Below are 27,885 nucleotides of genomic sequence, written 5' to 3'. Positions count from 1 at the left end.
GCTTGCTTGCTTGCTTGCTTGCTTGCTTGCTTGCTTGCAGGGGGCAGAGGCTGTGAGGCAGTCCTCTCCATCCTAGAGGTTTGACTGCAATAGAATTTGTTTCTTATGGGGGAAACAGAAGCTTCAGGGTAGCTGGTCATAGGCTGAGGGCTCAGCCCGAGACTGAGTAGGTCGCAGCCCAGAAGCACGCAAAGGGTTTTATTTTTATTGAGGAGAATAAAAAGTCCAGACTCCTTCCCAGACTCCGCTGGATCCCAGACAGACCCTACCTGCAGCTCCCACCCATTCCGGTTGAGTGCCAGTGTGCCCCCGCTTAGCCCCACACTGGGCTCAGGACCGCTGTGGGTTCATGTGGGCCTTGGAGGGGGGGGAAACAACCCTGCAGGGCAGAATCTGCTCCTTCCTCCACAGAAACCCAGGCTCCGCTACCTGGGTGGCCCCTGACTGCCCAGGTGTGTGTCTCAATCTATGAATGCACAGAGAGAAAGACATTTGCATGTTAAGAGATGCACCTGTGTGCCTGGGAAGGGATGCGCTGGGGTTCCTTCATCCCACCCGGCTCTCACCTGAGCTTTGTGATGTGCCACAAATGGGGTGGGGGTGGTCTGAGCTCAAAGCTCCCCTTGGCTGTAAGGTTACGGCACCAGCCTCTGCCTCCCACCCACTCCAGCCTGGGATCCACTCCTGCCACTGTCCACTTCAGGTGTCCCTGCACCTCCCAGGTGTCCTTCCCAGCCGGAGCAAAGGGAATTGGAGGGAGGACTAGCCCATTCCTATGGCAGTGCCGACCTCGGGAGTGTTGCTGCGTTCCTACACGCTCCCTCATTGATCTCTGAGTGTCCCAAGATGCTCCTGGTCTTCCTCCCTGGTCTCAGAAGGCTGCGGCTCCCCTCCCTGCTATTTCCTGACAGCGGGAAGGCTAATCCTCCTTTGGGGCAGGCAACAAGTGCGGCAACATCGCTGCTGGATCCCACTGGGGCCCCATTCTGCAGCGTGCTTGCCGTTACAGTTAATACAGCCTTGGGATCTCCCCTCCTTCGGTTGGGTGCCCGTCCAGATTTGCCCAACGGAGGACGTCCTCCAGGCAAGCTCAAGGGTTGGCGGGGGGCGCCGGCGCTTGCCCCCGTTCTTGCGCCTTCCGCAGAGTGGCCTGCACGGTGTCAATGAGGTGCTGCAGACCAATCAGGTAGCCGTCCTCGTGGTTCCCGGGGGCCCAGACCACGCAGTGCTGCAAGGGGAGGTTTTCCGGGGCGGGTAGTGTCTTGCCAAAGTCAATCATCCAGACACTGGCTTGGCCTTTCCGGTCGTGGAGGAAGAGCAGGGAGCTCCCAATCACCTGAGGGGTGTAAAAAGTAGTGCTTTTTAGGAACCTTGGGCGGGCAGCTCAGAGGGACGGCAACCGAGCGAGGGTTTTGCCCCTCTGGTCTGGCTGACTATTCTGAGAGTCCCAGGATCCTGCCCGTAAATCCGTTTTCTACAAGATTATATTGGGCTCTGTTGCCTTCAGGCAGGGTGGGTTTCCTCTGAGCATATACAAAGCACTTTCCCCTTCCCCTCTCAGCTAAGATGGGAGTCATAAAGCAACTACGGTAATTCTGCCCTGTAACGGCCTCTCCTGCTAGAGTTGCTTTTCCCTCCAAGCAGGGCACTCCCATTCTGTCTCCCGCCACCCCACTGGCTACTTTAAAATAACCATTAAAAATTTTATACTGTGCATCACAAGTTCTCAGGCCAGTTCACAGAATAAATTACAAGACAAAAACACAAGTAAATAATGCAAGATAAAAACACAAGGAAATAAAACAACCACAAAACTATAACTCCCTGCTAAAAAGCCTATTCTTCCCTGAAATCAATAGGGCTAAATTAAAATGCTTTAAAAATCAAACTAAATAAAAAGGATGATAAACCAAACAAGTCTGGCTTGAAATCAGTGATAGATTTGAGTACTAGAGTTGCTTCTTTTGTAAGATCTTTGTTCAGGTTTTCATCTCAGCCCTCGTTGGTTTGTTGGAGGAGGGGAGGCTGTTCCTTTAGGGTTACCCCCCCCCCCACACACACTACTTCTGCAAACCAAACATCCCCTTGGTGTTTCGCTGGCCTGCCTTGGCCTGGTTCCTGCCGGCACTCCCCACCTGCGTTTGCGCCAGGAGTGTGAGCCAAGAGCTCCTCTCATTTTACAAGCCACAGGGCGGCCCTGGAGGTGCTCAGACTCTTAAGATGTACCTTCCTGGATCGAACGCAACAGCTTTGGCAAGGTGACAGGAAAGGAGGGCGCCAAGGAAGCAGCCGTTCCCTCAGGCTCGGTTTTAGGAGCTGGGAATGTGAAGGGCCTGTCCTTGGCAATTGCGGCTAAAGTCGGTTTAAGAGCTGCATCTGTGGCAGGGATGGGGTGCCAAAAGCACCTGAGAAGAGCTTGCTGGATCAGGCCATTTCGGACCCACCATCCTGTTCTCATAGTGGCCAAGCAGATGCACTGATGGGAAACCCACAAGCAGGATTTGAGATCAAGAGCAACTCTCCCCTCCCATGGTTTGCAGCAACTGCGATTCAGAAGCATAGCCTGTGAATTTGGCCAATCCCCTTTTAAAGCCATCACTGCCTCCTGTGGGAGTGAGTTCCATAGTTTAACGCTGTTCTGCGTAAAGGAGGACTTTCTTTGACCTGCCCTGAATCCCCTGACATTCAGCTTCACCTCCTATCCAGGCAGTCTGGTGTAATGTTGTGTGTAACCTTGTCTAATTCCTCTACACCTCTTTTTAAAGCTGTTTAGGTTGGTGGCTCTCCGGACTCTGGACAAGCGGGCCCTTTTGTTCAGGGGTGATGGGAGTTGTAGTCTGGCTGTATTCTCAAAGGCCACCGGTTCCCCAATCCCACCCTAGAGAGTGCCTGCTGAGGGAGAGGGAAGCGAGAAGCCACTGAAGAGGAAGGAGAGAGGCCACAGGTCCTGTCCACATCTTCACACTGAGCCACAAAGCACCTAGGTTTTGTCCCACAACCAGGGAGTCCCTCGCCTACAGGAGGGGGAATCCTTTTGTCATATTCTGCACCCCCTTTCCTCTCCAGAGGCTTCCCCCTAGAAGGGTGGAGGGAGGATCCCACAGGCTTAGGGTTAGTTGTTAGTATAAGAATAAATGGGAACAATAAAAATAACAATCTATCTTTGGTGTTTGTGAATTTATACCCTGCTTTTCTACATGAGCAGGCACACTCGAAATCAAAAGAGGACCAAAAAAGAAAAAAAAAGAAGCCTAAAAACAAAGTATAACAAACTAGCCCAGTCACAGTTAAAGACAAACCCTCAGGTCCTAAGCCAACAACTGTTTGGAAGTGCAGGAGAGAGACACACTTGCAGGGCCTTTTTCTCCTCTGCCTCCCATTCCTGAGAACCAATGTTCAGAATGGCAGACTAGGACCTAGGGGAGACCAGGGTTCGAATCCCGCCTCAGCCACCATGAAGCTTTGGGCCAATCCCTGCCTCTCAGCCTAACCTACCTCACAGGGTGGTTGTGGGGATTAAATGGGCGGAAATCGTGTATGCCATCATGAGCTCCTGGGAGATAAAGGTGGGATTTAAATAAATACAATGAACAAACAATTTAACCTCCCCCCGCCCTGACAGCCTCACCTCGTGGGTCTTGAAAAAGGCAGACTCCTCCAGCGCCTGGCGCATGCTCTCCAAGCGGGCTGCGTATGTGCTCTGCAAGGCAAGAGGGAGCATTGAGGCTTTGGATGGGATCCCCCCCATCAAGGCCAAGCCCCCCCCCCCATATACACCTGTGCCCCTTGCTAGGAGAGGCAGGTCATGGAAGCCTTGGCTAAGCCAACAGGTGGCATGGAATTCAAGGGCAGAAATAGAACAGGGACCTGTCTAACTTTAAATGTGTTTCTGCTACATGGGCTGCTTTTTCAGTCCCAGGGTCATATTTTCTCATGGGCAAACTTCTTTTTAAGAAAATATATATTTTTATTCATACTTATCAAAAGATATGCAAAGTTCATACCAATAGTATCTTTTTATAATACACCATAAATATAGTACAGTCGTACCTTGGATCCTGAACGCCCTGGAACTCAGATGTTTTGGCTCCCAAACACCGCAAAGTTATTTTTCCAGTTTGCAAACTTTCTTTTGGAACCCGAATGCCCGATGGGGCTTTCGCGGCTTCTGATTGGCTGCAGGAACTTCCTGCAGCCAATCAGAAGCCGCGATTTGGTTTTCGAACGTTTTGGAAGTTGAACGGATTTCCGGAACGGATTCCGTTTGACTTCCAAGGTAAGACTGTATTCACACATTAGCATCCAACTATTGTATTTTCTATAAGCCAATATTTTCCCCATCTTCAAATCCAGATATTACAAGTTTATTTTCTCTTTCACACAAGAAGAGGATCCCAATGAATGTCAGTAATGATTTTTCTCTCACTGAACATGTTAACTTTGCCATCTCAGCTAAGTCCTTGTGGGCCGACTTCTGAGGGCCACACGTGAACAAGAGGCGGGGCTGGGGGCAAAAAGTGGGAGGGGCAAGAGCTGTGATGCCTACCTTGGTATGGCAGGCTACATTCCCACCACACAGAAGCCAAAGGTTTCAAAACACGGGAGAGACCAGTCCCACACCCCCATCCCGCATGACTGGGCCACAGCTCTCCCAAAGCGGAATCTCCATTCCTCTCATTGGAACTCAACTTTGGTGCTGTTGAATTATGGGGCGGGGGTGTTGTCGTGAAGTGCTAAACCTGTCAAGTTTATACTTCACTGCTTGAAAAGCACCAGAAGTATGCTGGTGGGCAACATTCCTGTGAATATCTGGCGAAGTTCTGTTTCAGGTTGAGAATGAGCAGTCCAGGTACAGAGAACGAGGTGGGGGGGGGACCCAGTGGCTGAGATTTCGCCCCCTGCTCCCACTGTGTCCCCCCTAACCAATCTCACCAGAACGTCAAGGCGGGCCTTGGTGAACATCAGGAAAGTATCCACAATCTGCTCCTTGGTGCGAGTCTGCTTGAAATCCCTCCGAACGGCTCCCCCCTCGATCTGTGGAGACAGAGATTGGGGCAGGGGGTGTTCTCATATTCATAATAATAATAATAATTTGAATTCAGTCTGATCTTTAGTTCCCTTTTCTTTCCTCCCCCTCCCCTTTTATGAAGATTACCCGCTTGGAGACCCCACAGCTAATTCTCCCCCGGCCTCCACACTGGCCCAAGTAGGACCAATTCAGCCAGCTAGCCCTGGTGATTATCTAATGCTTATTTCCCCTAAATTGATTTCTGGATTTTGGATTTTATGGTTATTCATGTTTTTATACTGTATTTTATGCTGCTTTTACAATTAAGTGTTTTAAATTTGTTGTTAGCCGCCCTGAGCCTGGTCTTTGAACTGGGAAGGGCGGGGTATAAATAAAAATAATTTCTATTATTATTATTATTATTATTATTATTATTATTATTATATTGGGACCAGCTGGATAGCTCAGCTGGTTAGTGTGGGGTGCTGATAATGCCAAGGTTGCAGGTTCGATCCCCGTACGGGACAGCTGCATATTCCTGCATTACTGGGCAGGAGTTACTGCCTCCTCGTTTCTCTACCTCCTGCTCAGCTGTCGCCGCCACTCACCGTGACGCCCTCGATGCGGAAGCCCAGGGAGGCGCTGGAGCTGATCCCCTCCCGCCACTGCATGTACCGCGGCTTGGTGACACCGCCCTGGCTGTGCTCTTGGGCAGTGGGGGCCTGCGGGTCGACTTTCACCATCTTCTGGTACAGGTCACGCCGTGCCGCTGGCCGCTGCTGTGCCTCCGACAGCTCATCCTCCAGGTACGTCCTGGGCAGAAACAGGAGGTGTTCAAGGAAGGCAGCACTGCTTTCAAAAAACCAGTTGCTGGAAAGCACCAGAGGGGAGAGGGTTCTTGTGCTGGGCTCCTGCTTGCAGACTTCCCCGAATGAGAATCTGGCCAGCCAGTGTGAGAACAGGAAGCTGGACTGGATCTTCTCATTTTCTTAAGGAGTGGTAGAGCTGGACAAGGAGGGGGACTGGCTGCAATGTGGGGGGGGGGGGGGTCAGGGAAAGTGTTTTGTTTGCAGAAGGCCCCAGGGGCAATCCCTGGTGGTGTCTCTAGGTAGGGCAGAGAAAAGGCCTTCCCTGAAACCCTGGGGAGCCACTGCTGCCAGTCAGTGCAGGCAATACTGGGCTAGATAGGCCCAAGGGTCTGACTCAGTACAAGGCAGGTCCCTCTGGGCTGTCCGGTTAGTGATTCACCCACACACTAGCTCTGCAGTCTCCCACATCTGGCTGCTATTATCGGCAGGCCTGCACCACCAAAAAAAACCCCTACTTATGCAACAGACAGATGCGAAACACAGATGACTGCTGGCGACCCAGCTACAGCCTCTGATTCCACCTTGCTGACACTGAGCTGCATTGCAGGGGTTGGACTAGATGGCCCTCAGGGTCCCTTAAACTCTATGATTCTATGACCTTACCCATCCCTGCCTTGCTAGCCTCTTTCCATCTAACTGACTCCAGCTACAAAAACGGAGGCTGGCAAAGAAGTCAGAGACCATCCTGGCTGCAAGTCCTTCAGGACCTGCTTCACAGGATGCCTCCAGGCTCTTGGGGTGGGGGGGTATTGCTTAGAGGGTTGTTGTTTTTTTTATAAGGGTTGATCTTTAATTCTGGCGATGTTTAATTTTGCTAATATTATTATTATTATTATTATTATTATTATTAATTTGCATATTTCAATCTGATTGTGACTTGTATGGGGATTGCTTTAATTCTGCATCATACGTTTCAATGTGTTTTTATTTACTGCTTCTGGCTGCTTTCATGCCGAACGTTTCGGAACCCAAATGCTTCCGTTTCTGAACGCACCTCGGAAGTCAAATGCGTGTTTTTCAATTTTCTCAATGGAATTTGCTGGCTGCCCTTTGCACCTTGTTTTTCAAACGTTTCGGAAGTCGAACAGTCTTTGGGAATGGATTATGTACCATTGTATCTGCATGCTAAAACTCTGCTCAAGGCGACTTACAACTGTGGAAAAGTGCCATACAAACTGGTCTTTGGTGATGACCTTTGCTCAGTGGGGAAGACGGTCCTGGGATAAATCTTCTTCTCCATCCCAAAGCCACCTTCAGTGCCTGTGGGACTTCTGCCCTCCCCTCACCCCCTCCTGTCTCACCTGAGATGAAGGAGCCTCCTATGCCCACCACCCTCCCCCCAGAAAGGTACTGCTCTCACCGGGTGCCCATCTTGCAGTCCATGATGCTTGGCATGTCGAGGCCACACAACAGGTCATCCATCTGGATGTAGCGTTCGCCCCCCACCTCCACCACCCCGTGGTAGGCGGGCACGAAGGGGCGCAGGACGTCGGCCATCAGCTCTGCCAGGCAGGCGTCTTCCACGGAACTGAACTTCTTCAGGATCTGGCCTCCTTCGCTGGGCTTGAAATTCCCTGGGGGGGAGAACGAGGATGGTCAGAAGAAGCGGAGGGAGGGGAAGGAAGCACAGTAAAAGACCTGTAGTGGCTGGATTGAGCCGAAGAGCAGGGTGTGTGTGTGTGTGTGTGTGTGTGTGTGTGTGTGTGTGCACCATCCAGTCCAGCATTATGGCCAGATACACTAACTGGAATCCAGGACCCAAGTGCAACAGCAACACTCTCCTGATTTGTGCTTTCCGGCAACTGGCAATCATAGACACATCTTCTGCAACACTGGAGGGAGTCCACAATTGTCCCCCTGCTTGCAGAAGAGCATAAGAAGTGGCCCATCTATTGCACGCATCTATTACCATTTGCGCAGCACATCGTTAATCTGTGGAACTTGCTCCCGCAGGAGGCAGCGCTGTGACCACCAGCCTAGACGGCTTTGAAAAAGGACTGGATGAATTCATGGAGGTGAGGGGTATCTGCCTCTACAGGCGGAGACAGTAAATGCTTCTGAACACCAGTTTCTGGAAGCCACCGGAGGGGAGAGGGCTCTTGTGTTCGGGTCCTGCTTGTAGGTTTCCCACAAGCATCTGGTTGGCCACTGTGAGAACAGGAGGCTGGACTAAAGGTGGGCCCTTGGTTTCATCCAGCAGGGCTCTGCTTAGGTTCTATACCTCCATGAATTTGCCCCGTCCTCTTTAAAACCCATCCAAGTTGGTGAAACTGAGACATAGTGCTTAAGCTTGCCCAAGAGCCCCACGGAAGCCCTGGCTTGTGGTCCTGGGGAGGCAGAAATAAACTGCGGAGAAGGGAAAGGGCTGCCCGCTGCATCCTCGGATCCAGTGGCTTCTTCTAAGCTGCAGTGGGGGAGATCCCCCTGGCCCTGATTCCTTTGCAGCTGCTGCCTTGGCCACCTCCATTCCTGGCTTGCAACACGCCCCCCCCCCGCCCCCCCCGGTCCTGTAGTGGTACCTTCGTGGCCGGCCAGCTGGACCCAAGAGCTGCGTCTCCGCAAGGACCAGTGCACCATCGTGAAGAACGTCTTCCAGGACTTGGTCTAGGAAATATTCCAAGACAGGGACCGTTACAAGATGATGGGAGAAGATAGGAGGTTGCACAGATCCAGGGTGTCAGGCGGGGGGCTTTATATTTATTTACTTCTTAATTTACTTCATAAAATGGACGCACCTCTTGATTGTAGAGAACCGCAAAGCGGTTTACGAAAAAAAGATAAAACAGCAAAACGATCACCAAAATTAACAAGAAGACGTCAGAAAACTTAAATAACAATAGGTTAAAATTCACATCAGCTTTGTAAACATCTGGGTAGGCTTGCCTATACAAAAACTTTTTTAGAAGACACCGAAAAGAGTATAGTGAAGGCACCTCCCTGATCTCAATCAGCAGGGAGTTCCAAAGTGTAGGTCCTGCCTCACTAGAAGATTGAATTCTTACCACTGCAGAATAGGTATTAAGTGGCCCCTGTAACAGAGCCAGTTCTGCAGATTGAAGGAGTCGAGTGGGCGCATATGGAGTCAGGCAGACTTGTAGGTAAACCGATTACTATTATTATTTATTAAATTTGTATACCACTGTTCACCTGAAGATCACAGGGCAGTTAACAATGTAATAATACAAAATGAGAACACAAAAGACATTAAGAAAAACAAGAACAAAAAACGAATCTCAGTTGGTTAGAACGTGGTGCTGATAATGACAAGGTTGCAGGTTCGATACCCATAAGACAGAGGTTTTCGACCTTTTTGAGTCCACGCAGCTCCCTTAGCCAACTACATTCTTTCTGCGGCACCCCCGTGGGGCTCAGGAGCTCAGTTATGTCACCCCTTGACTGCAGAGCGGGCAGCCTCACACTCTTTTTCAAACACCCTCCCTTGTGGAGGGTTCCCTCAGCCTCCTCTCCTCTCCCCTCTCCTTGGGAGTCCTCCAGGCAGCTGCTGCTGCTGCCATCCCTGGTCTCTGAACACCATTCGCCTGGGGAGCTTATAGCCAGGGCTGCAGACAAACAGCTGTGCAAGCCTTTGGGAGGCAGAGACGAGAGAGGGCATGAAAGGAGGGAGGGAAGGAAAGAGGGACAGAGGCCAGTGTTGCCCGTGGCACCCCTTGAGTATCATTCAAGGCACCCTAGGGTTGCCTTGAACACTGGTTGAAAACCACTGCTGCATATTCCTGCATTGCAGGGGGTTGGAGTAGATGATCTTCAGGGCCCCTTCCAACTCTACAATCCTGTGGTTCTATACCCCACAACACACAGCTCAGCTGGCAGAGCAGGAGACCCCTAGAAACACATTGAACATGGCCAGTTAGCAAATGAACAACCAGTGCGGCTCTCTGCTCTACCTATGTTCCTAACCCTACCCGGAGATGTCAGGGGGCATTGAACCTGGGACCTTCTGCAGGCCAAGCAGGTGCCCTGTCCACTGAGCTACAGTCTCTCCTTGACGTAGGATCCTGCCTCACCCCGAGACACCAAGTCAGACCACTTGTTCCTTTAGCTCAGGACTGTTTCTACTGATGGGCAGAGCAACTGCTGGGGTCTCAGGCAGGGACAGGCTCAGCCCTACCTGTTAGCAGGGATTGGCCATAGGACTCTCTGTGTGCAGAGGTCCTTCCCCAACATTTGGGGGTCTGTGCAGCCCACGTCCCCACAGGTAGCAGCAGTTCAGAAGCCAGGGAACCTCACATTTCCAGGCTTTGGAAAACGTCCAGGAATCATTTAATTACTTGTTGCATTTCTATCCCAGCTTTTCCCCCCTACGAGGAGCTCAAAGTGGTGGGCATTGTTCTCCCTCTCCCAACATTCATCCCCGACAACAACCCTGCGAGGTCACTGCTGAGAGGCAGTGACTGGCCCAAGGTCACCCGTGAGCCTCGTGGCCAAGCGGGGATTTGAACCCTCCCAGGCCTGAGTCCTTGTTTAATTCCCACAACAACCTGCGAAGTAGGGTAGGCTGGGAGACAGAAACTGGACCAAGGTTAACCCTGCCTCAGCGAAGCCATGCCATTGGTGGGGGGGGGGAGCCTTCATCACACTCCCCTGCCCCACCCCATAGTTCATTCAGCACCACCTGCAAGCCTAGAAGCCAACAAGGCTGAACCCTGACGCTGGACCTGCTCTGGACTGGCCCTGAGACGCAGCCCAGGAAACAAGAGAGGCAGAGAAGAGGTATTTTTCCTGAGACCCAGCAAAGACAAGCTGAGAGAGAAGAGGCCTGCCAAGCAGAGGAGGAGGCTTGTCAAGTCTCCCCTCCCCCTTTCTTCCCTCCAGTTCATTCATCAGCATTTCTAACCACAGCCAGAGGAAACCCGTCTTGGAGGAAGCAGCCGGAGGACTCAGCGTTGAAAAGAGGAAGGGAAAGGCCTTTGTCGGGGGAGAGAGCAATTTGCTTAGCAACGGGGAAATCTCGGCAGAGCTGCTGCTGTGCAAGGAGAGAGGTGTGCTCCGGCTTGCACGGGGCCGGTTGTGCAAGGAGGAAGGGCGCCTGAGCTCGTGGCACATGCAAACAGCTCGCCTCGCACACCCAACTGCTCTGCACGGCAACCACCACAGAACCCTGCTGAGGCCTCTGCTGCTGTTGCCCCAGAAGAGCTTTTTCGACCTGCATAAGAGCAAGCCAGCTGGGCTGGCAGCGGAACCACAACATCCTGCCCAGGGCTGTGAGTTTGTAGAGGATGGTCCTCTGCCTTCAGCTGGAGGCTCACCCCAGCACAGTCATGCTTTCCGGCCCCCTCCAGCCAGGCCTCTCAGCTTGCACATTTGCTGGGGGCATCCTCAGGTCAGCCTGACTTGGCTCTGATGGGGATTTGACACCTGCCAGAGGGAGGCCCTGATCCTCCTTGCAGCAGAATCCCTGCAAATGCAAGATCTCTGGCCAGGGATCTCTAATGATCCAGGACCACAAAGCAAAGGTCCTCTTGCGGTCCTCTTGCAAGGGTGCTTCCCTCTTCACACACACAGGCTTAATAAATGAATATTACTCTTCTTCAATCTGATTATATTCCTCCTTCCTTCCTTCCTCCCAAGGTGGGATTCAAGGCGGCTTACAGTGTTCGAACACGTCAATATTTAAAACACAGCAATAAAAACTAGTTAAAAGCAACCATCAAAATACCAGAAAACATTTAGAACCAGAAATTAAAATGCAGTTTGTCCTGACAGCAGCCCAGTGATCAGTCAAGCCTGCAACTTACGTTTTCACAGGCCTGTCTGAATAAAATGGTTTTAGTCTGCCAGTGGAAGGAAGACAAGGAGGGAGCCAGTCCAACCTCTTCTGAGAGGGAATCCCACAATTTGGGAGCTGCTGCAGAAAAGTCTCTGTCTCTCTGTCTTGGGTCACCACCAACTGATGTTGAAGAGACCAAGAGAAGGTGCTCACTCAAGGCTCTCAGCACCTGGGCAGGTTTGTACAGGGAGATGTGACCCTTAAGGCTGCCTGAGCCCAAGCCATATATGTAAACAATTTCATAATTCTAAAGCTCTCCTTGATGCCACAGCCCTGTTAGCAGGGATGAGTGAGTGAAGTTAAGACAGAAACGGGACGGTGCTGCCCCAAATTTGGTACAAGAGTCGGGAAGGTAAAGAGGAGAAGGAGCAAAAGTCCCCTGGATGAGAACCAAGGTGGGGTGGTCCGAGGTGAAGGGTGCTGGGTGTGAAAGATGAGGCCCACATTTAAAAACTACCCGATGCACCAGCTGTGGGGGGAGGGGGTTGTAGGACGGAGGCTGTGAATGCAATCAGGGCGAAAGGCTCCAACCCTATGCTCTGCACCAGCAGAGAGGAAGTTCGCTATGGAACCGCTTTTTCAAGCTGACTGTAGCTCTGACTCATCTGCAGTCGTGCCTGGAAGTCCTGCGACATGCCTTTGTGCTTCATCCTTTTCGTGCCTCCTACACTGTTTTTCTTTTCATATCAGCAATATTATGGATGACGACAACCTTCCTGCATTTTATAGAGCAGCACTGCACTTTGCTGACCCCTATACTAAGATCTTGGGAGGACACAGTGGGAAACGTTTCCTCATTTTGCAGCATGTGGAGTAGCAATGTGCCCGGGCAGTGATAGCTAGTGGGGAGATCTGGCAATGAGTTCAGTCAGGTCAGGTTAAGAGAAGAGGCACTGGATGCATCAAGGCCATTGCACAACCCCCTGACCCCCGTCAGCCGTTGGATCTTGGGTGACCAGGCCAGTCAGCACCCACCCACCCTAGTCTGCTCTGCTGTTCTTAAATGCCAGGTTGGTCCTGAAAAATGTTGTTGTTATTATTATTAATATACTCATCCGAGTCTCTGTCCTCCTCCATTATGGCAGATACTTTCCCGCCTTTGGGGACCTTCATATTGCCTTTGGTCATGTCAGTATTTGAGGCCTCTTCTGAAGCCTCAGACAGAGCTCCATCTATTTCTTGCTGAAGATCTAACCTTGCAGACTTGCTTTTTGGTTCCTGTATTCCCTGGTGAGGCTGTATAATACTTTTTGTTTATATGTCAATAGGATCCACTCTGCTTCATTTTTGTCCCGGGGTGATGGGAGACACAGAATTATGCCGCCATTTACAGACCCTCCAAGTGTCCCTATTTTAAAATTAAGTTTATAATAAAGCAACCCAGTCAGGGTATAAATAGCAAAATTATTATTATTATTATTATTGTGGAATAGAATGTCCCAATTTTCATCGGAGAAATGTAGGAGGGTATGCATTTAGCTTTCCAGCTAGCCACACAAATCCCAGTATTATTATTATTAGCGACTTCTTTTTTTTACAAAAAATAACTTAAAGCAAAATACAATAAAAAAATGACATCTATTTAAACCAGCATAAAACTTAAGGTAAAATCTTACTTTGCCATGGGCTCAGTGGTACAGCCCCTGCTTTGCATGTAGAAGGCCCCAGGCTTAGGGCTGAGAAGGACATTTCCCTCTCAAGTTCTAGCAAGCCAGTCCATTGACTGCTCTGAAATCGCTGGGCCTTGAGGCGGGGCTCTCTGCCTCCTTGTGGGGGGCACGATTCCCCTCCCTCCCATGCTGCCTTTACCCCCAACTGCCCTCTCCCTCACCTCACCTTCCGCAGCACCCGCTTCTTCCCCAGGGGGCTCCTCTCTTCGGCATCGCTGAAGACGTCGTCCGACTCCTGAGAGGACCCTCCCAGCGAGGAGCAGGTTGATGAGCCCGAGACAGAGCGGTCAAAAGGGACGGGGGCTTCCTGGCTTCCAGGAAGGGGCTTCTGGCTGGGCCCCGCTCCGGCAACCTCACAGGGAGGCGTGGCTGGCGGCCCTTGCAGGCCATTGCTGCTGGGGGAGGCACCCAAGGGTGGCAATTCCGCCCTCCCTTGGGGGGCATCCCTTCCCCTGCCGCACACCGAGGCTTCTGATTCTGAGGGGGGGGCCAGAGGCGTATTGGGGGCCTCCCAGTGGTCTGGTTCAGTGGCAGCAGGTGGAGGAGGGATGCATTCCAGGCTGTGATAGCCTTCCATGAGGATGGTTAGGCCCCACTGGAGTCCGCGGGGGAAGGTTGTCTGCTGAGATGAGCTGGAAGTGATGCTACTCAGGCATGGCTTCATCCACAGCTTTCTGTAAGGAAACAAAGAGTGTGTGTTACTGGAGCAGGGCAAGCTGGAAGGGCAAGAAAAGCAGCTTGTGTGACCATCCAAGTTATGCTCTGGTCGCCTCGCCTCAAAACGGGTATCGCACAGTTGGAAGAGGTCCAGGAAAGGGCAACAGCATAATTGAGGCGGGGTGTGTGTGTGTGGAGCGAGTTTCCTATGCAGTGTTGGGGACTTTTTCGTTCAGAGAAAAGGTGAGTAAGAGTTTGATGAAAGTTTATAAAAAATTATGCATGGCATGGCATGGAGGAAGTAGACCATGGAGAAAAGCTTCTCTCCTCCGTAACAAATCCTGGACATCCATTGAAGCTGAACATTGCAAGAGCTAGGATGGATAAAAGAAAGTCCTTCGCGCAGTGCAAAGTTGAACTATGGAAAATGTGGAAGAGAGGTCTTATCAATTCATGGAAGAGAGGTCTTATCAATGGCTACTAGTTCATTGGCTAGTGAGTTCACAGGCTCCCTCTCTAAGGGCAGCACATGGGCATTCTGGCAAAGTCCTTTATTGGTGGACACTAGTAGTTTCCAGAGATTTGTGGGAGGGTTTTTTTCGCGCGGGGGGGGGGAGGAGGGATGTATTTCCTGGCAAGTACAGTCATACCTCGGGTTACAGATGCTTCAGGTTGCGGTTTTTCGGGTTACAGACCCACCGAAACCCTGAAGTACCGGAAGTGCCAAATTGCAACCCGCGTGTGCACAGACGCGCCGCTGCAGGTTGCGAACGTGCGTCCCGCACAGATCACGTTCGCAACCCAAGCTTCCACTGTATAGGATTGCTCCTCCCAGCAATGCTTGAATTACAGGTGGAAGACTATTTAGCTCCTGCTTTTACTATGTCCCACACTTACTAAAATTTGGGGGGAAATGTGGACTATATAAACAAGACACTACAGAAAAAAATTATCAAAATTTTCAGAGGTGAATATTATTTTGAACTATATGCCCATTGCATGGAAATTGACAATGGGACAGCGAAAATAGGGACAGCCCTAATGGTGACCAAGAGACTGATGTTGATGTACTGGAGGAAGAGAGATACAATTCCCCTTAATTGTGGCAATATTGGTAACATATGAACAGAAAGCTTATAGACACAGACTTTCTTTGGATAAATCCAAATGACATTTGGAATGAGTTTACTCAGAATGTATTAGGTTATTGATAACGATGTGTGTATTAGGACAATAAGTTTATATATGTCTGTATACTAATGTATGGAAATGTAGCTGAGTATTTTTTCCTCTTTTTCATTCTCATTCAGATTTTTTCTTTTCTTTTTTTCCTTTTTTCCACTCTGTCTTCTTATAAACAAAATGCTTCTATTAAAATATTAATTTTAAAAAAACTTGGCTCCCGGGGCTGACATTTGGTGGGAAATTGGGAAGTGGGTTCAGGAAGCAATGTTCATGAGCTTCATTATGGTATATCGGTCTCACCGCACCCCCAACCCCATTTGAGCACTTTTTTTGGTTTTAAAAAAGCAACATGACTTGCACCATACCACCTTTGAGGATGGGGCTGTAGCTGGGAAGTAGAGCTCAGGCTTAAAGGTAAAGGGACCCCTGACCATTAGGTCAAGTCGTGGCCGACTCTGGGGTTGCGGCGCTCATCTCGCTTTATTGGCCTAGGGAGCCGGCGTACAGCTTCCGGGTCATGTGGCCAACATGACTAAGCCGCTTCTGGCGAACCAGAGCAGCGCACGGAAACGCCGTTTACCTTCCCGCCAGAGTGGTACCTATTTATCTACTTGCACTTTGACGTGCTTTCGAACTGCTATGTTGGCAGGAGCAGGAACCGAGCAACGGGAGCTCACCCCGTCGCGGGGGTTTGAACCACTGACCTTCTGGTCGGCAAGTGCTAGGCTCTGTGGTTTAACCCACAGCGCCATCCGTGTCCCTGAGCCCAGGCTTACTGGCATACAAAACCGATGAGGATGCTAGTCCTCAGTGTTCTGAACAGGGTGCTGATTTAAACTCCTTGCCTGGTTTGCATGCAGAAGGGCCCCAGGGTCCATGCCCAACAGCTTCTTATAGGGAGGGCTGGGAAATTTTCCCTCCCTGAAACCCTGGAGAGCCACTGTCAGTCAGTGCAGACAACACTGGCCTAGATGTACCAAGGGTCTGGCTCAGTCTAAGGCAGATTCCTCTGTCCTATAGAAATCAGCCCTTCATTCTGGACCATGAGGACTGGGGCCTTGGTTTCTTTTTAGGGGAAGGCCATTTGCTTAGTGGCCATCATCACACATGCATTACATGCAGAATTATCCCAAGTTCAATCCCGGGCATAGGCTCACAGAAAACTACTTTATACCAAGTCAGACCATTGTTCCACCTAGGCCAGTACAGTTGACACTGACTGGCAGCTACATTCCAGGGTTTCAGCTGGGAGCCCAATCTGGAGACTGAACCCTAAAATACAATAGATATATACAAAGCTAGGTGGGGAAATGGTACCTGATATTCTGGCGGGGGGGGGGAGGACAGCCCCCTCCTACCACCCCCATAATAGACCACATAGAGCTAGATGGGCTGAGCTTTGGGTTCAGTATAAAGCAGGCTTCCTGTGTGGAGGGTGTGTGGGGGGGGAATATAGACCCCAAAGTGCCCTGCAGCTTTTTGACCGGGGTGGGGACGGGTTCCCTTCTTCTGATCTATCAGTCCCATTATCCATTTCCATTTTCATCAAATTTAAAGTAGGGGAAGGGTGATTAGGGGTCAAGCGCCTCCAGAAGCCACCCGCTTTCCCCCCCTCGCCCCCTTCTCCTTAGTCCCCCAAACTGGAAGTGCAGTTGTCGCTGGCAACTACGGGATAGCGAGGCAAAGGCACTCTGCACAACCTCAGAGGCACTCTCTTCCTGCTCCAGACACACCTTGGACTTTAGCAATAGATTCTGGTCCCTGAAAGCCTACTCCCCACCCAGCCGCCTATCAGCAAGGGAAATGATGTCACCCAAGGGAAGAGAGACCCCACCCGCCACCCTGAGAAAGGCACGCTGCTACCACCCACCCCACCCAAGCTCCATAAAACCTAGCGTAGCTCCTGGAGAACTGAGCGCCCCAAGTCCGGATCGCTAAACTGGGGCAGAGTGGCACCTCCTCATTCCATAACAGGCAGGCTGGGGGGGGGCGCTTTCTTTTTCTGCGTTCCCCTCCCCCCAGTGGTGGCTTTGGGGGCTCAATGAGTCTTCCTGGCTAAGCCGCAGCCTCTGCTCTAACCGCTAGACACCACTCCCTTCTTCCTTTGCCCGCTGCCCAGTTCTCACCTGGAGAGCGCGGGATGCACTACGGGGCGCCCCTCTTAGCCCTTCCCATCCCGGCCCCGCCGCGGATCTGCCTGGCCGGACACGAAGAGGCGGGGAGATAAACGGGGCCGGGTTTGGGGAGCGGGGAGGGGGCGGAGGGATAGCTGACGAAGGCGCCCCCCAGGAGGAAAGCTTGTCTCGTGCTGCCCTCTGCCGGTCACTGGCGAGACTGCACCCCGTCGCGCAGAAGAAGGGGAAAGCGCCGCCTTGGGCATGTGCAGAGTGCCATAGCTTCGCGGCACAGCGGTCTTTCTTAGCTGATTTGTTTTTTATTTTAAAAGAAACAAAAAAGGTGCAAACATAACAAAGAGACAGAGAGAAACCCCAAAGATTCAGAGATTTGAACTATCAAGTGTCAGGAGCTTGGAAGGACACACGTCGAAACATCCAGCGCAGCTCCGGAGGGATAATGAAGTACTAGCTTATATAAAAGCTCCCTTTACAAATAATAAAGACTTTTGAAAAATAAAAGCATTATCGGGTTCCATCGTGGTAGAAAATAAAGGTTCTATATGAGCTGAAATGAACCAGACATTGGCAAAAGCTGGTGGCACTGAGAGACTATTTCCCTCAGTATTTGTATAAGAAATGAAATCATGTGTGAAAAAGGTCATTTGAGCTCTGCCATTTAGATAACTTTTAGTTCATGGGATACCTTTACAAGAAGGACAATTTGCCTACTGGGAAGAGTTGGTAGGAGCACTAGGCCTGCACTGCTTTGGTTTCTGACACCAGGTGTTTTTATTGCTGACCACCCCTGAGTCTGGCTCCTGACAGCTAGGTTAGCCTGAGAATAACAGGCCTAAGGTTTTGAACTACAGTACAAGCTCCCTCCAATCCTAGCATCGTACAGCTGTGCTGCCTGGGACTTGCTGGGAGTTGTAGTCCAAACATCTGGAGGGCACCAGGCATGGGCATAGCAGTGGGACAGCTGCCCCCCACTAAATCAAGTAATAAATACTCAACTAACTGACCAATTGCATCACAGATAGCTCAGTTCTACCTCCCCCATCCCCAACATAAAGCCTGTTCCTCCCCTAAAATAAATCCTGGCTACACCCATAGCACCAGTTTGGGGGAAGTTCGGCCTGTTGGACTTAGAAGAGGGAGACCTGCATTCAAAACTCTGTTCAGTCGCAAAGCTCACTGGGTATACTTGGGGCAGCCTAGCCTACCTCACAGGGTTGCTTTGAGATGGTTCCTGCTATTCCTGCATTGCAGGGGGTTAGAATAGAGGACCCTTTGGGTCTCTTTCAACTCTGCAATTCTATGAGGGTTATGTAGGCCCTTCGGAGCTCCTGGGATGAATTGCTTTAAAATCAAGGAATCTCCTGAGGATATATGCAGGAGGGTGGCGGTGAAGGAAGCCGTTTCTACCAATGACTCCTCCTGCCTCACAACACACACACCGACCTGCCACCCTCTCTCTTTCTCTGCACTTTATTTGCGTCCTCTGCTCGCTTTCCTCTTGCGACCCCGACCCCTGGTGGCTCCTCTGTCTTGGGGGACTTCACAGATGATGAGGTGCATCAAGGTCTCCTTGTCCTCAGTCTGGTCGAGGCCCAGCACCTCCTCAGCCGGGGGTTTCGGCACCTCCTCAGCTGGGGCGCTCGGAGTATCGTTGGCCAAGGGGGCCGGCGTCTCCTCAGCCGCGGGGGTTGGCGTGGGGGTCCGGTGGAGGCGTAGGGCGCTCAGAAGCCTTTCCAGCTCCTGCTCCATGAAGTTCCACAGAGTGCCACCGCCTTGCTCTTCGGGCCTGGAGGACTGGCCTTCCTGCTGAGGTGGAAGGGATGGGGTCCCAACCGTTTCATTTATGTTCAGCTGCGTTGGGGCTCTTTTTAGCTTGTTTATGTTATTCTGGGTTGGGGTCCTAGTCACCTCGTTCTGAGAGGGGGTCCAAATCGCTTCCTTCATGTTCATCTGGGATGGGGCCCTTTTCAACTCATTTATGTTCCTCTGGGAGGGGGTCCAAACTGCTTCATTTGCTTTCATCTGGGAGGAAGTCCAAATCACCTTGTTCGTGTTCATCTGGGATGGGGTCCAAATTGCCTCATTCGTGTTCATCTGGGAGGCGGCCCTGTTCACCTCGTTCATGTTCCTCTGGGAGGGGGTCCAAATTACCTCGTTCACATTCCTCTGGGAGGGGTTCCCAATCATTTCATCCACCTGGGATTGGGCCCTCATCCCCTCAGTCATGTTCATCTGGGCTGGAACCCTATTTGCTTCGTTCATCTGGAACAGGGTCCGTACCCCCTCATTTGTGTTCATCTGTGACAGGGTGCTAACTGCCTCGCTTGCGTTCATCTGGGATGGGGCCCGAACCCCCTGGTTTAAGTTCAGTTGGGACGGCGTCCGACTTCCTATGCTTGTGTCCAACTGGGACTTCGTCCGAAACTCCTCCTTTGAGACTTGTCGCTTCAGCCAAGGCTGGTCCTCCTCGTTTGTGACTTGGCTCTTCAGCCCAGGCAGGGTCGCAAAGCTGACGGACCTTTCACGGTTCATCCCTGGGCTCAGTGTCAGTTTGTCTTGGTGGCCCTGTCCAAAGCAGAAAAGAGGTCACATTTCAGGGCCTTGCAAGGTCAGGCCCCTCTGGTTTCCATTCCTAGCCCCTGACTCCTATCTTGCCTGCAAATATGGCAAGATCAGTGCAGCCTTGATGGTAAAAGCCTCCCTCCTCAGGACCCCCTCTTCAACAAAAGTATTCCTAACTACCCATCCTTTCCCCACCTCCCTTGTTCATCCAAGACACAGGTTTCTCTCTGCCTAACCGATCCCTCTGCCTGACCCAAATTCAAAATCAGAAATGGCACTATTGAGAAGATAGTAGGAGGACCTTTTAACCTACAAAGATACTCAACTATTTATTTTAAGGCAGCCATATTTGGACACTTTCAAAGGGAGGTGCCACCATATAATGGCCAAATTACAATTAAAACATTCTCTCCTGAATTGCCACTATCTGCAGTCGCTTCATTTAATTTCCCTCTGACCTCAGGGCAACTTACAACCCCACCCAATCCTAATGCACAGGCCCAGCTCAGCCATGAGGCAGAGTGAGACTGCTGCCTCAGGCGGTGGTACATACTGAGGGGCAGAAAATGGGCAGAGCTGTGTATGCCTGTTCTGAACCCGCTAAGCAAGGCCACACCACACATTAAAAGCACCGGGTTACCACTTTAAATAGTGGTAACAAAGAATCATGGGAACTGTAGTTTGTGAGGTGTGCTGAGAGTCGTTAGGAGGCCCCCGGTTCTCCTCACGGAGCTACGGTTCCCATAATGATTTTAACAACCATTCCCTCTTCACAGGGAACTCTGGGAATTGTAGCTGCTCTGAGAGGGGAATAGGGGTCTCCTAGCAACTCTCAGCACCTTTACAAACTACAGCTCCCAGAATGCTACGGGGGAAGCTGGGACTGTTAAAGTGATAGCTCTTTATATGTCAGGTGTGAACGTGGCCATGGTCTCCTGCCCTCTGGTGCAGTGGAGGAATCAACGTTCAGTGGCCAGCCTGGTCAGCTTTTGTTCCTGGAAGAGGGTGGCGGCAGCCATCTTGTCCTTGGACTCAGGCGGCATCATTTATTGGGCTGGCCCTGTCTTTAGACACACCTGCCAATGGTCATTATACCATTTGTATCTGATCCAATGGGATATTGTAGAAGATGGTCAGAAAGGAACACCCAAAACTGTCAAGGCGGTGGAGCAATTCCCCTACCAGGAAAGGCTACAACATTTGGGTCTTTTGAATTTAGAGAAAAGGAGAGAAAGAGGGAGGAGGATGAGATGGCAGAGGTGTGTAAAAATATGCCTGGTGTAAGGTGATAAGGAGAAAGTTTTTATCCCGCCCTCATAATCCTTGAACTCAGGGCCACCCAGTGAAGCTGAATGTTGGAATATTCAGGACAGACGAAACAAAGTCCTTCTTCACACAGTGCATAGACTTTGGAACTCACTGCCACAAGATGCAGCAATGGCCACCTTCAAAGAGGATTGGGCAAGTTCATTGAGGAGAAGGCTGTGTGGAACCGCCACTGTCAGAGTCAGTATGAATAATACCAGATGCTGGGAACGGCAGGCGGGGAGAGTGCCCTTGCGTTTGGGTCCTGCTTTTGGGTTTGCACTGGGGCATCTGGTTGGCCACTGTGAGAACAGGATGCTGGACCAGTTGGTCCCCCTTAGGCCTAATCCAGCTGGGAGGCTCAGCTTAGGTTGTTATGGAACTTCCAGGCACAGAGGCAGTCTATCTGAATTGCTAGGTTCCATGGGGAATTTGGCCACTGTGAGAACTGGGTGCTGGACTGCACAGGCCCCTCGCTTTGGCCTGAGCTACCTACGGGCTGTTCTTGTGTCCAGCAACCTCTGGAGGTCCGCAGAAGTGACCACCTGGCCTCCTGCAACAGAAGGGGCTCCCTTCCGCTTCCTTCTCACACTGGCAACCTGCCTCCTTCCCGCCCCACCAGCTCCCCGAGGCTCACCATGGCTGCGGGCATCTGTTCACCTGCAGAGGGGATCTGTGGCAACTCCTGGCCTCCCCTTTGGCCCATGTTGTAGGTGACAATGAGGATGCACCAGGCCAGGCCGCAGCCGCTGCCCAGGAGGATGGTCAGGGCCACAAAGTAGCCCTGCCACTCGTAGGTGTCGGCTCGTGGCTTGCGGTAGCGGTGGTGATGTCCGCAGGCGCTCTGGACAGCAGCGGCCCCTGCGATCATGAAGACCACGGCCAGGAAGGACCACGCCAGGGAGGAGCTTTTGACAGCCATGGCCAAGAGCTTGGGGAAGCCAGAAAGTGGGGCGGGCAGGGAGGCACTGGCTTTGCCTGGTGTTTCATGCAAGCCAGAGGCCCCTCTGGCCCAGCCTCCCTCCTGCCCAGAGTCACACAGCTGCCCTCCTTTGTGTCATCATCGCCATCGCTGCCTTGGGCTGGAGGAAAGCTGGACTCCTCTTGATCTGATATCTGTTATTGATCAATCTGCAGTAGATGTACCGCCTTGCTTGCTAACAAGGCAAGACCTTGCTGGTTATTCAATCTGCCAATAGATGGGGACTCCAGTCCTTGCTGAGGTGATCTGAACAAGTCTCCACATAAATCAGACCCTATTTCAACAGCATCAGACCCTATTTTCCAGGGACAGTCCCAGATTTACAGGAGCCGTTCCAGTTTCTGATTTGATCCTGGAATGTCCTGCTTTGCTTTAGTATGTCTCTATTTTCACTGGATAAATGTTGGAGGGTATGGAGTTATATAACTCCCGACACATACACCCCGAGCCAAGGAGATAAGTACCGTATTTTTCATTCTAGAAGATGCACCAGACCACAAGACGCACCTAGTTTTTGGAGGAGGAAAACAAGAAAAAAAATATTATGAATCTCAGAAGCCAGAACAGCAAGAGGGATCGCTGTGCAGTGAAAGCAGCAATCCCTCTTGCTGTTCTGGTTTCTGGGATAGCTGCGCAGCCTGCATTCACTCCATAAGCTGCACACACATTTCCCCTTACTTTTTAGGAGGGAAAAAGTGAGTCTTATAGAGCAAAAAATACAGTACGTAACTATGCTGCCTGTAGAAGACATCTGAAAGCAGCCCAGCATAGGGAAGTTTTTTTAATGTGTAATGTTTTATTATTGTTCTTATACATGTTGGAAGCTGCCCACAGTGGCTAGGGCAACCCAGTTTCATGGGTGGGGTATAAATAAAATATTATAGTAATAATAATAATAATAATAATGGAATAGGAAGCCCCTATTTTCACTGGAGAAATGCTGGAGGATATGCAGTATTGTGACTAAGATCCAGGGGACTGGGTTCAAATGTCTCCTCTCTCCATGTTTTATTCCCAATACTGCAATGATAGGCTTGGCTCCTTTGGTGCAGAAGCCAATAATAAAGCTCTTTGGAGAAAATCATGGGATAGAAATGCAATAAATAAAATAAATAATAACATTTGAGTCCTCTTGGCTCCCCTTAGGCTCTGTAGCTAAGCATGACTGCCCATCTTTACTCAAGCTCTGACCTCATAGCACTTTCTCTTTAGCCACATGAAGTCCCACAGCACATCCATGTGCACCCCCGTACACCCATATGTTTCCATGTATATCCCCAAGTAACCCATACAAATATGTAGAGGGGAAAGGTTAAAAAAAGGTAAAGGACCCCTGGACGGTTAAGGTGACTATGGGGTTGCGGTGCTCATCTCACTTTCAGGCCGAGGGAGCCAGCGTTTGTCCACAGACAGCTTTCTGGGTCATGTGGCCAGCAGGACTAAACCGCTTCTGGCACAACGGGACACCGTGTCGGAAACCAGAGCACACAGAAATGCTGTTTAGCTTCCCTCCGCAGCAGTACCTTTTTATCTACTTGCACTTTCAGACTGTTAGGTTGGCAGGAGCTGGGACAGAGCAATGGGAGCTCACTCCGTCATGGGGATTCAAACCGCCGACCCTCTGATCAGCAAGCCCAAGAGGCTCAGTGGTTTAGACCACAGCGCCACCCATGTCCCCCATACAAATATGTATACTCACATGCACCCACCTGAGTGCACTCATGTATACCCATGTACACGCCCGTGTGCAAGCCATGCACTCATATGCACTCAGGTATACCAGTGTATACCCCCAGGTACTTCCACATAACCCATGTATACCAATATACACCCATGTGCACCCATGTTCCAAGCCAGGCCAACTCAGCTCTCATGTATGTCTTTTTTATATAATTAATATGAAAGTTGCATCTTCCGCCTGCGTCCTCTCTGCTGCGGCCGCCCGGCCCCCTCGGTGTCTGAGATCTCGTAGACAGTGATGCGCAGCTTGTCTTGGCCCCGCTCCGTGTTCTGGGGGCACCTCTCCTCCACCACGATGTCTCCGAGGGCGTTCCGCCGGTTCCTCACCTCGGAGAGGAAGCCTTCCAGTTCTTGCTCCATGCAGGCCAGCTGCCGGGCGTAGGCTTGCTGGGCCTGGCTGCAGACCGGCTTGCGAGACGTGCCCCTGGTCCGGGTGCAGGCCAGCTCCTGAGATGCAGTGAGGTGGTTCTCTTCTCCTTCCCCACAAGCTGCCTGGCTGCCCTGCTTGGGGAAGAGGAGAGGCAACAGACCAGTCAGAACAAACACTTGTCCCCAGGGGATTCTTTGATTGTGATTTCTGCATTGCAAGGGGGTCAGGCTGGATGACCCTTGGTGGTCCCTTCCAACTCTACAGTCCTAGCATTCTGAGGATAGGGTGGCCAAACACACAGGAGAAGGGTGGGCAGCCTGAAGCTAGCCATGGTGGCCAGCTGCCAACCTCAGCCCAATTCATGCAAGCCTCGTTTTGGGGAGAGGAAAAATGGGGGGAAGTGGAAGAGAAGAAAAGGACCCCACTCACTTTTGACTGTGGCCCCACCCACCACAAGCATGCGGGCCCCTATAGAAGGCCCCTGAGAAATGTACCATCAATGGATAAAGGCTCCAAGCGTGGCTGAGAGGCAGATCTTGCCAGCCTTCCCTAAATCTCCAGGCACGAGGGATCCTCAGACAGCTTTTGGCATAGTCTCTCCACCCCAGGCTCCTGAGTAAGTGCAATAAGTCCTGGGATAAGAGGGCAGATCCTCTTGTTATGCTAAGAATAACTGGTCAAAGAGCAGGAATCTTGGTAGGAACAAGAGGACAGTTCTTGCAAAAAAAGGAGGAAGTGAACAGCGGGATTCCCCTATCCCAGGGTGGAATCTGTGCTGTTTAAATCATTTATAAATATTCCAAATTTGGGGGTGTGTGTTTTATTTAAGGTGCACCTTGGCTTGTAAAAATGCCCGCTTTTGGAGAGGAAAAACAATGTGTACAAAAACCACATGTTTTTGAATGAATACAGGTGGGACAGACATATTCTGCTAAGTATGATAAGGTTGGGGGAGATGAAATAACGTTTGGCACATTTAATACTCCATATACAATTTTAAAGGTCAACACTTAAAATTGGGCCCAAAAATCCACCTGCAAACGGTGCATCTGCTATAATATGAGACAGTTGTATTTGCGCCCGCTGAAGTTTCTTTACTGTCATCCAAGGCAGCCCCATACAGAGAGCACAGCAGTAGCCTATTCCAGAGATGGCCAATGCATGAGCAGCAGAGGCTAGGGCTTCCTTCTAAAGTAGTCGATTCCCGCTGATTCCTGCCGGTGTGGTGTCACAGTTAGAGTGTCGTGCCAAGACTTGGGAGAATGGGGTTAAACTGCCCACTCACTATGGAGCCCACTGGGTGTGACCTCGGGGGCCAGTCACTGCCTCTCAGCCTCACCTACCTCTCAGGGGTGTTGTGGGGATAAGATGGGGGGGGGGGAGAAGTACGTTTGCCACCTTGAGCTCCTTGGAGGAAAGACGGAAGATGAATGGGGCAGATGGATGGGAAGGTCGGTGTCAAGGACTGGCTAGATGAGGAGTGATGGAAGCCAGTTAGAGCCATCTTTCCCATAGGGCTTAGTAGTGCATCGCGCCAGGGCGCTGGCTTCTCAGAGGCACCCCAGCAAGTGGGGGAGCTGCATGGCTTTGCCGGTGGCCTCCCCTTTCCCTGCACGCCCGCCAACTGCGCCCCACCAACCATAAGGCTGGCAGGCGCAGCTTCCCTCCCAAGCCTCTGCTCTCCTCTCGAGGAGGCTTGGGAGGGGCGGAACTTTACTCCCAAGCCTCTGCGGGGATCGCTCTCCTGCAGCGGCACGGGGGAGAGTTGTGCCCCTCCTCGATGGCTGGCAGTGCGCAGCTACGGCCACTCCAACACTATCCATGGTAACTTGGGGGCGCTGGGTGGATATTTGCACCCTGGCGCCGCACCTGCTAAAGATGGCCCTGAAGCCACCTGACCAAGGTGGAAGCCCACCTGAGCCACCTTCCCCCCAGGGAGAAAATGTGGATCCAGGCTCCTGGTGGTGGAAAACCAGCCACACCTCAGAAGAGGGGGAAAACTGGGATGTGCTAGATGCTGGGAGCTTGGAAGGGGGGGAAACAGGCAGGTGCCCCAGCCAACAGGAATCAGATTGTCATCTCCACCGCAGAAACACCCTGAGAGCTTTTCTGCTGGCAGCCTGCAAGCCCCACAAACTCCCAGATCAAGGCGTCTACTGCATGTCACCGAGCAGAAACAGAGAGGGTCCTTTGAGTCTCGTCGTAGACAGAGGAAGAGGCCTGACACAGAGGGTTAGAGAGTGAAGCAGGGAGTTACAAGCCAGTCCGGACAACTGCTAAGACAGGAGAAACCCATAGAAGTCTCTGTGTGTTCTCTGTTCTGCTTCCTTAATAAAGAAAGTTAACCGGTGTTTCCCAGTCTTTCTCTGTACTGCAGACAACCTGTTCTCTCTGCCGGCTCCCTCTGACAGTAGGTACACAGGAAGACAGGTAGATGTTCCCTCACCTTCCAACGCAGGTCGCAGTCCCCCTCTAGTCCCTGGCTGCACCGGTCCTTGCTGGCACATAGGCAATGGATTGCGTAAAAAACAAAAAGCCACGTGGCACAAACACTGCTGAGCAGAGCAATTGTGCCAAGCCAGCTGCCGCCAGTCTCCGAGCTGCTCTCTCGATATCGGACTTGTGCTTCGCAGGGACCCTCGGGACCAGCCCCCTTTGTCCCTCCTAGCAGCACCAGCGCCCAGACTAGGGTCAGGGACAGCAGAAGCTCCCTCGGGGAAGCCATGGCGCTGGTCAGGTGGCTTGTGACTCTGAGGCCAAGTGGAGGCGTTCTGGAATTTCCTTGCCCGCCACACAGCCCCCCATTGTGAGTTCACTAGTCCAGGGTTCTCCTGAACTCCCACTGTCTCCTAGGGTAGCCCGCCCACCCATGCAGAGCCACTGGAGGGCTCAGGCTGGCCGCTGGAGCAGAATCCGGGGCCCCTAAGGTCAGAGTTGCATGAGCTGGGAGCAGCTCCCCAGTGCCGAGGAGGAGAAGGCGTTCGGCGCATGTCCAGAAGCACTGTTTCTTAATAGAGCCATGTCACGGACTCGTTGGATGCAGAGGAATGGTGGGAGCAACCAGCTTGGGGAACCGCCAAGGGAAGGATACCCTGAGCCTGGGGAATGGTGGTGGGACTGTTAGGATATAGTTCCGTTCCACCTTAAGAGGAACAGGCATGACTGTTGTGTGTCACATGCCTGTTTACTTCCAGCACAGGCTTGCTGGGAACTTCCGTTTGTATATTGCTTTTGCTGTACTGCTGTGTGCTTGGACACGAAGGGAAGCAGACATGTTTTTTCCTTTGTTCCTGAACTATGCTGAATAAATGCCTATAAATAATGCTTACACATGTCTCTGTCCACCACTCCATCCTTACCATTGTGAGAAGTTACTTACTCTGCTGATTAGAGCGTGCCAAGTCTCTAAAGGTATCTGAGGCTCGTGTCGCTGATTGATGCTTTACTGGAGATTGCCCGGCTGCCAGTCGGTGGCTGGAGCCAGCTGGGGGCCTGCCAAATGCCCCCGTCTCCCTGGCAGTATCCCAACAATGAGTGGTCAGAGGGAGAAGACTGGGAAGAGGCAACAGGGCTTAATGAGCTGGGAGAGTCGGTGGCAGAGAGAAGTCCAGAAT

General features: G+C 51.5%; 4 protein-coding genes across 5 annotated transcripts in view; all 4 read right to left on the bottom strand.

Moving 5' to 3' along the window:
• NAALADL1 (N-acetylated alpha-linked acidic dipeptidase like 1) overlaps nt 1–23,812 on the bottom strand; it is a 318,716-nt gene extending 294,904 nt beyond the window's left edge. The window contains exon 1 of the mRNA XM_080985919.1: nt 23,711–23,812. The gene's annotated coding sequence lies outside the window, so the exon portion shown is untranslated. The remainder of the gene's footprint in view (nt 1–23,710) is intronic.
• LOC308465735 (inositol-trisphosphate 3-kinase B-like) lies at nt 192–17,426 on the bottom strand. The gene is made up of 8 exons (XM_080985926.1): nt 17,304–17,426; nt 13,502–14,009; nt 8,397–8,481; nt 7,238–7,451; nt 5,617–5,821; nt 4,933–5,034; nt 3,629–3,700; nt 192–1,336 (listed from the first exon to the last, which is right to left on the bottom strand). The coding sequence occupies exons 2-8, from the start codon at nt 13,997–13,999 to the stop codon at nt 1,091–1,093; spliced, it is 1,422 nt and encodes a 473-aa protein (XP_080842052.1). The 5' UTR covers nt 14,000–14,009; nt 17,304–17,426; the 3' UTR covers nt 192–1,090.
• LOC308465758 (uncharacterized protein) lies at nt 18,767–22,199 on the bottom strand. The gene is made up of 2 exons (XM_080985966.1): nt 21,817–22,199; nt 18,767–19,877 (listed from the first exon to the last, which is right to left on the bottom strand). Exons 1-2 carry the CDS (start codon nt 22,099–22,101, stop codon nt 18,783–18,785), a joined length of 1,380 nt encoding a protein of 459 aa, XP_080842092.1. The 5' UTR covers nt 22,102–22,199; the 3' UTR covers nt 18,767–18,782.
• Nucleotides 23,813–24,031: 219 nt separating the features above from the next.
• Nucleotides 24,032–27,044, bottom strand: LOC308465742 (uncharacterized protein). Of its 2 annotated transcripts, none has more exons than XM_080985945.1 (2): nt 26,718–27,044; nt 24,032–24,405 (listed from the first exon to the last, which is right to left on the bottom strand). In XM_080985945.1, exons 1-2 carry the CDS (start codon nt 26,994–26,996, stop codon nt 24,055–24,057), a joined length of 630 nt encoding a protein of 209 aa, XP_080842071.1. In that variant the 5' UTR covers nt 26,997–27,044; the 3' UTR covers nt 24,032–24,054. The 2 variants fall into 2 exon arrangements, with proteins under 2 accessions (XP_080842071.1, XP_080842072.1); XM_080985946.1 differs by having other exon boundaries at nt 24,032–24,402; nt 26,718–27,043.
• Between the last annotated feature and the right edge of the window lie 841 nt (nt 27,045–27,885).

Source organism: Podarcis pityusensis, assembly GCF_964106645.2.
Source record: "Podarcis pityusensis genome assembly, chromosome: 16".
NCBI classification, from domain to species: Eukaryota; Metazoa; Chordata; class Lepidosauria; order Squamata; family Lacertidae; genus Podarcis; species Podarcis pityusensis.
This window is presented reverse-complemented; position numbering and strand designations above follow the sequence as displayed.